The 8904-nt window shown below is 35.7% G+C and overlaps 1 protein-coding gene across 1 annotated transcript in view; it reads left to right on the forward strand.

The window, feature by feature from the left end:
* Positions 1–4776: 4776 nt before the first annotated feature.
* The window catches only part of LOC107719344 (vitamin K epoxide reductase complex subunit 1-like protein 1), an 18697-nt gene continuing 14569 nt past the window's right edge, over positions 4777–8904 (forward strand). Inside the window, exon 1 of the mRNA XM_016526742.1 lies at positions 4777–5046. Within this exon, the coding sequence (XP_016382228.1) occupies positions 4856–5046 (191 nt within the window). The 5' untranslated portion in view covers positions 4777–4855. The remainder of the gene's footprint in view (positions 5047–8904) is intronic.

An 8904-nucleotide genomic window follows, 5' to 3' on the forward strand; every position in this document is an offset into this window, starting at 1 on the left:
AAAAGCTCCTAAATCAGAGAAGCAAGTCTTAAATTCATAAAGTTACAGCATTAAATGTTGCATGCATTGCAAAACAAAAAATGATTATCTTCCTCAGTATTTTTGTCTTATTTAAACATCCTTAAATCAAGAAAATCCAGATGCATGCGATGCAAAATGAACATCAAGTCTTGTTTTCTGAGAAACTGAACAAAATTAAACGAGTTCGTGCTCAAAACAAGAACAAACATCTGTCAACGGGGCATGAAACCTTTTATTTTTGAATCAAGTATCATATAGTAAGTTACATACAGTGACCCGAATAAAGATTTGAACACTTAAATATAAAATGATTTTGATATCCTGATGATCATGTTAACTCATTGTATCTTCTTTAAAACCTTGACAATCACATACTTTCATCTTATTTCCATGTTCAAATTAAAAAAGTGAATATTCAGATGTTTATTAAAAATATAAAGAATGCAAAGCAACAAAGATAATTATGCAAATTCATTTATTATCATGTATCTTCAATTATAGAAGTTAACAAGTTTTCTGACCTCTTTAAGAACATGTCATTTCCTTCAATTGAACACATTTCTTAAGTCAGTGAACGTTTAAGACGTGACACCCAAACACACACACACGTGTATTTGACGCGTTGTTGATGTGTAAAATTTCACGTGTTTTTGACCCTTTTGGCCTTCCATACACGCTATTCGCGTCAGAATAGGATAAAGGCAGAACAGACATTTGGACCACGATCCGGTTTCACTCATCCATCTCCAGTATGTGCGGCCTGAATCTGTAACGCAGAAAAATCAACTAAAAATGAATATTCACAATAAAATACATACAGCACAAGACAGGAACTGTCTGCATGAAATGGGAGTTGGTACACAAAGAGAGGGCTGAGGACTTGCCTAGACATGTCGCAAGCGACAATCACATTCTCACCTCAAGACATTTCCCTCAGGAGGAAGAGCTCTTGGTTCTCCTGCGTTTTATTTCACTGTTTTGCAGTTTCCCTGCTATTTTTCTCTCGTGTCCGGCTGGGCAATGGCGGTTAGTGTTCATTCCGATCTCCTTCTTACTTCTGCCTTTTCCTCCAGCATGGCAGGGATACTCCTCCAGGTTATAATAATCATACTCATCGTAATTAGCTTCCTCAAACGACACTAATCTGTCGAAGTCGGTGGCCATGTTGATTAGAATAAGACAAGCTCTTCCCTGCGATTCTCTTCTGTGAGTAAACAACGCTGCTGTCACACGCCGGTTTTCTGAAACACCAACGTCACGTGGGTTTTAGAACTGCTCGGTGATTGGTTGAGAGTTCCTGCTCGCGTGTGATTGGCTGCGTTTTGGTGCGATCCGTTCATTTAAAGCACTCGTGATTGGCTGAAGGCTGGGCTGCTTTTAGCCGTGCATAACAAAGCTCACTTCCGCATTTCCCTTTATTTACACAAGTACATTTAACATGTAAAAACTTCAAAAATCGCTTTGCTGTTCAAATGTGCAGTTCTGTATGAAATAAACCCAAATTAGTTTTGTTTTGCAACTATTTCATATTGAATAATGTTCCATAAAAGTTAAAAATGCATTGACTTGAATCTGTATAAGAATATATAAGTATAGTTCATGCTATTAATAACAGATGACGCAATGAACATGCACTTTTGCATGTAAGTTTTTAAAGCGTTCTTGCTGTTTAAATTAATGTGTTTTCATCTGTGCTGCGTTTCCATCCAACAGCAAAAAAAAAAACTTAAATACTCTAAGGTTTATAATGCATATTCTGTCTTCATTTTATACCAAACAAAACACAAACAAAACACACGCAAGTTATATAACTTTTTAACGAGACACAGATCACATGGTTACAGAAGGTTCCCCAATTCTATCCTGCATCTCCAAACTGTTTGCACGTAAAGGACTTTTCACCGAAGTATATGTTTAATAATTAGATCTGTCACAACATTTCGCATTCTTGGTTAAAGACATGCTGTTTTCATTATGTCCAACAGAAAACTGCTAAAACTAAAGCAGCACGTATCATATAAAATGCATGTATGCATTTTAGTTTGTGTAGTTTCACTGTTTAGTATCTTTAATAAAGATATACATATGTCGTTTGAACTAAAGTAGCACTTCAAACTGTTTAATGTCTGTTACATAATATAAAATGCAAAATACAGTACAATTCAGGACAACATACAATACAATGCACTTGAATTCAATACGCGTCAATACAAACAATAAATGAGACATTATTATATATTTTAAAATGTATGCATGCAGACATATAATACATGCACACACACCCACGTGTATATATACCAAGGCTGCATTTATGTGATCAAAAATACAATAATATTGTGAAATATTGTTACAATAAAAAAAACTGTTTTCTATGTGAATATATGTTAAAATGTAATTTATTCCTGTGATGCAGAGCTGAATTTGTAGCATCATAACTCTCTGAGTCTAAAGTCTAAAATGATGATTTGCTTCTCAAGAAACATTTCTTATCATTAACATTGCTTATTTAGATAGTAAAAATATTTCACATTATTACTGTTTTTACTGTATTTATATATGCATGTATTATATAACAGATACTACAACTGTCTCTGATAAAAATCATGCATAATAGCATTTGTTTATGTCATTCATGTTATCTTGTAACCGATAACCCAGAGATAAAATCGATTTAATTCGTAAGACATATTTGGTGTCATAATAAATATAATTAGAGCTGGGTAGATTACTTACAAATTGTAGTCCGTTACTGATTCCAAATTACATGACAAAAATTGTAGTTAGTAACGTAATCCATTACATTACACATTTTAGATCATATAATCAGATTACTTTTAGCATAACTCTTTTATCACATTGATTTAAATGGGATAATATTGTACCATACTGATATTAAAATGCAAAGAAAATATATTCCATTTTGTTGTTATTAACAACATAAAGCCAATTAAGCATTACATTATGCCAAGGTTTTCCAAACTGGGGTTCGTGAAGGAACTGCATGGGGGTTTGTGAATGTAATGAAAAGCTAATTCCTTAAGTCATAAAAATGTAAAATTAAAATAAATAATTTAAAAATAAATTCAATCAAAATAAAACACTTACTAAAAAATGAAATAATTTGTTTACCTGCATGTCATGTAGGCATTTTAGCGTTTCATCGGCCATCAGTATCGTAAATCCTTGAAAGTTTTTTATATTTACATTTTTTTTTAAATGCATGTACATTTATAACACTACACTTTGTATTATATCACCTTTGCATCAAATTACACAAAAAAAGGGAGTGTCTCTCTCAATTTTTTTCCTTTTATTGAAAGTCATGAAAACACTTTCGTGGATTTTTTTTTCTTTTGCTATTTGAGCAAATGGGAATGCAAAAAATATATTTGTGGTAGGCTACTCTCCCATTCACTGCTCTCGAAGTTTACCCAACCATGACGACTTCCGCTGCTGAGAAACCTGGAAATGTGAAAAAAGTCTATAAGGGAGAATCAATCAATTCTGAAAAATGTATTGCTATTGTATTGCTATAATATTTTATAATATTAAATATGTGAAAAACGCTAGGGCTGGCCCTGCCTGTCAACAAAAACCTGTCCATGGGCTTTTTTGATTGCTTTCAGTTTAAGTGCCAGGTGTGTGTTGCCAGATATTGATACTAAAACAAACAAAAAAATAATTATTTCCAATCTTTTGCAAATAAGATAAGATAAAGATATTGCTGACTCCAAACTGCGAAAAGGGGGCGGGGAGCATTTAAAGAGACAGGCCCGAAAAACAGCCTGTTTCTGCTTCCACTCAAAATAGGCATTTTCAAAATGATATAATAAATGATCTGTGGAGTATTTTGAGCTGAAACTTCACAGACACATTCTGGGGACACCTGAGACTTATATTACATATTGTAAAAAGGGGCATAATATGTCTCCTTTAAATTAAGTGTAAAAAGACAAGTCAAAAAACGCTTATAATAGCTGGATCCGCGCCCTCACTCACAACTCTCTCAAGCCTCGTTCACTCCGCCAGCGTCTCGCAGCGATCATTTTCATAACAGGGACGCTAAACATTCTTGTAAACTGTCTAAACTGAATTATACATGTCATGCAGGCATTCATATGAGGAGTTTAACAGCAAATTAGTCATTCAAAGAACAAATTTTATTTTAGAACATGAAAAATTTTACCGAGGTCCGGACGTCGGTGGCCTCATACATTTCCTACCTTAAGTATATCAAAACTTTTTTTTTTGATTATTGATATGCATTGCTATGAACTTCATTTGAACAACTTTAAAGGCGATTTTCTCAATATTTAGATTTTTTTGCACCCTCAGATTCCAGATTTTCAAATAGTTGTATCTCAGCCAAATATTGTCCTATCCTAACAAACCATACATCAATGGAAAGCTTATTTAGTCTGATGTATACATCTCAATTAAAAAAAAATGGACTCTTATGACTGGTTTTGTGGTCCAGGGTCACATATATTATTATTCCATTATAGCACATTCCTTCTTCAGTCATACTATCAAGTGACAGTGATGGGACTTTTTTCATCATATTATCTCAAACAAAAGCTCTCTCTCTCTGTGCTTTTACGACATGCTGGTGTGTAATCAGAGTACAATAATAGATCATAGAATCTGTACTATTACAATGGCCCCCACTGGCACAAGAATGGCGAGACGCTCGATGGACACGCCCCCCGGCGATCAGACCACGCCTCCATCAAAACAAGAACCCGTTAGCCACGCCCCCGACGCTTTTCCACGTCGCCCGCCCAACGGTTGAGGCAGGGGAGGCTGCGCGCGCTCGTGCAAAGGCCGGGAAAAAATGGTGGCGCCCGTCTTGCGAGTGTCCACCCCTCGCTGGGAGCGGATAGTCCGGCTGCTCGTGTGTCTCTCAGGAATCCTGTTATCCCTGTACGCTTTCCATGTGGAGAGGGAAAAAACCCGCGACGCCAACTACCGCGCCATGTGCGACCTGAGCAGCTCCATCAGCTGCTCCAAAGTCTTCACGTCCAGGTGAGAGAGAGTGTCAAAACCTAGCGAGTCCCCTAGCTAGACAACGTCTGCAGCTGTCAGAGGCGCTTCGAGCGTTCAAAAACCAGGGTTTGACCCCTTTTGGATGCTTTAGGACGTTTCAGTCTCGTTCCAGAGTTTCAATGCGCTTTTGACGATCTGAAAGTGCTGTCTAGTTAGGGAGTTCCCTAGGTTTTGACACACAGCCGGAGAGTCGCTCCGGGCCGCTGACTGACTGAAAAGGTGATAAAATATAATATCCGTCTCACATTTATAGTCTTTTCTAGAAACGCCTTTTGGGTTGACACAAATAGAGACATAAATATGAATTAAATGACGTAATTTTACGTGATTTGAGCAGAAACACAGTGCGATAGCAGCTAATGCTAACAGTGCTAATGAGTGAATGAGCTCCATATCAGTGCGCTCAATGCCGTATACTAATATAATTTCATGTTCATTTATTTTCTAATGTACTGGACTTGATTGCGGTCTTGAGGTGAAATCAAAGCCACTCATTTAGTAGCATCTTCAGCTGAAAGCACATCCCTTATGTGAGTACAACAGGCTGTTTCATACCTGTCAGATTATGTAGTTTTCTTCGTGTTTTGAATATTACATTTAACAGACCCTTTAAATTCAGGAGTTTAATCGTTTTATTGATGTATGAGGCTGAGAGGTGAGCTGGAGAAGGGAATTCATTGAGTTTGATCAGGGTTCAACTTTGTTTTAGTAACCTTTGAAATCAGAGTGATTTGTTTGAGACGTCAGTTCCTGAGTTTATTACTGAAGGATCCACCCTTACACATCATCAAACCATTAATAGAGTAATTTAGTAATTATGTTTAATGCTCAAATTATCCTGGTAATATTTAGTTGGTATTTAGAATATATATATATATATATATATATATACACATACACATACACATACACATACACACACACACACACGTTTGTGTTTAAATACATATTCATACACTAAATGTTAATTTAAATGTATATACTTGGTGAATATATGTAGTTAATTTACTGTACTTAATTTAATGTGTATATGTATTTATATATTCATATGCACACACTATATATATATATATATATGTGTGTGTGTGTGCCTTTTTTATATATTTATATACACCAAATATATGAAAATATATATATTTTACTTATATTATACACTATATATTAACTAGTGTGTGGACTATATACACTAAATGTTAATTTAAATGTATAAAGCTAGTGAATATATTCAGTTAATGTAGTGTAATTAATTTATAATAATGTAAACAAACAATAATAAAGGTCCAGTTTCTGGATTTCTTTTGTTTATTAAATAACTTTTTTTTTCCCTCTCTTGATTGAGCAATAACAAGACCACTTCTTTCATGCAACTTGTTGTTGAATTAAAGCGCTTAGAGGGGAAAAAGATGTTGATATGTTTTTCTGGACAGTCATGTGAAGTTCACTCACTTTCAGGAGAACTTCATTTGAAGTAACGCTGATGGAAAACAAATCACATGCTTACTGAGATCTTATCAGAGTAGATCAGCTGTCCTAAGGGATGATTTCTGATATTTTTATGCAATTCTGTCTGTCGCATATTGAGATGACATGATGCAGACGGATGTGTCTTGCAGATCTGGTCTAGAGTCTCCCACTTTATCTGTGAATCTGTAGATGTGCCCACTTATCATGAAATAAATAGGCCAGCATCATATATCACGCTCGCTTATGTCATTACCATCACGTAGATAAAGAGGCTATGCGTTTGCATGTTTGAGTCTATCGAATTGCTTCAGAAAGCTGCTGATTGTGTTGTTTGCTCACAGCAGGCTGTCTGCAGGGAAAACAACCAAACTTAACTCCAGCCGGGTGAAGGTTTTCAGGAGCATTACATAATCAGGCTTAAGGTCTCGCTCTTAAAGGGAACCAACTTTTATAAGACTTTTCCGTGCAGCCGAACCGACTTCAGATAATCAGACAGCTTGAGGTGTTTGAGATCTTTTGCTATGGGTTTTGCCTCTAATTCGGTTGTGAACGGTCTCTCCATTGGGAAACCGCACTGTACTGATCATTGAGTCTTGACTCCGCTGCTTTCTATAGGTTTGTTTTCTGCCCTGTGGAGGTGAGAGACGTTATTTTGTGCTGTAAAACATAAGGGAGTGTTGGTTTGTATATCTCATCTCAATGACTGGAAAACAGTATTATTTTGGTGCATGTATTGGTATCAGAAATTGAATTTAGTACATCATTACAGAAGAGCAATAGTCTGGTTCTGGAAGTAAATATCCTAGGGATGCACCGAAATGAAAATTCTTGGCCGAAGCCGAAACCGAACAAAATTAAACACTGGGCCGAATACCAAATACGGGAGTTTTTTCCCCATGTATTTGGCCAATTTCTTTTTCACCATTGCATAACATTTTGCCGGAAACGCACAGGAAGACCGCAATGCTTATTTTTGTTGACAACAGATTTATAAATGAGCCTCATTACAAATACGTCGCACGTATCGCTTTGTCACATGACTTGTAAAAATTCTTAAAAATGTGACTGAGCAACTGACGACTGTATCAGTGCAGATTTTCCGCGCATCTCACTCATCATTGTTCGGTATAATTTATTCGGTCTTTTCGCTTATTCGCTTAATTTCGGTTGCTGAACATTCGGTGCATCCCTAAAATATCCCATTTATTTTCTCCATAAATAGTTTTTATCAATAATGTTTACAGACAGATCTACAATGAGCACCAAGGTCATTCTGTCACATCTGCTGATGTAGAAAAGAAACCATATATTAGAGTGATTTTAATATTCAGAAATCATATTCTATAAACCAAATTCCCAGTGAAGAACTACATTACCCATAATCCTGCACAGAGATTTACCAATCAGTGCATTCGCTGTTAACGTGGGAATGAAAATCACATTAAAAGCGACCGTCCAATCCCACGATGCATTGCGAGTGATCGAGTTGCTCTTCTTAACCTCTCAAACTAGTTTTATGCATACTGATTATATGCTATATATTTGTTGTTTTTATATTGCATGGTTTCATATTATTGTTTTCCTTTTTTGATTGTTTATATGTATTCTGCTGTTTATTGTTTCATGTATCAATGGTTTTATATTTTACAGTTGTTCAGTGTGTGGTTTAATGACACATTCGTTATCCTTTTTAAATCTAATTTGCATACTTTTGTTTTCTAATCAACATTGTAATGTTGTGATTCATCTCTGAGAGGGTTGGTTTAGTTGAAGGCTTTCAACTAGTTAAGGAATCTTTATACTTATTGTTCTAGTTATTCTCTCACGGTGCTTCAATTGTTTTTTGCATGTGTTGTGAGTACCATATATGTCTCGTGGGGTGTTTCTCAAAAAAGTGCATTTATTATGTATGTCTGGTATGCAGACTTTACTTGCTGCGTCCTTGTGTTTTTGTCGTGTTGGATACACTACACTCTTGAAAATAAAGGTTTCAAAAGGAGTTTTTTGCAGCAGCATCATAGAAGAACCATTTTTGGGTTCCCTAAATAAACTTTTAACAATTTTTCTTAGTGTAAAGGACATTTTAATAATCTAAAGAACCTTTTTACACTATAATGAGTAGGGCTGCACGATTAATCGAATGCGATTGTCATGCGCATTTTGTTATAAAAGCCGGTTCTGTAATCAGAAGGATTTCGAAATCGTTCGCGATTGACAGCTGTTTGCATAGCTTCTCAGTGAACTACGGCTCTGTGAAGTAAATGCTGCTCCACCTGAAAGCATGTGAAAATACCACATTTAATAACATATTTTTACTCCAAACTCACTTCATAACGTCAGTCGAGTGTTTGAAATAAATCCTTCTGTGAGATG

This window comes from Sinocyclocheilus rhinocerous, unplaced genomic scaffold (assembly GCF_001515625.1).
Source record: "Sinocyclocheilus rhinocerous isolate Xijiao unplaced genomic scaffold, SAMN03320098_v1.1 scaffold1803, whole genome shotgun sequence".
Taxonomy (NCBI): domain Eukaryota; kingdom Metazoa; phylum Chordata; class Actinopteri; order Cypriniformes; family Cyprinidae; genus Sinocyclocheilus; species Sinocyclocheilus rhinocerous.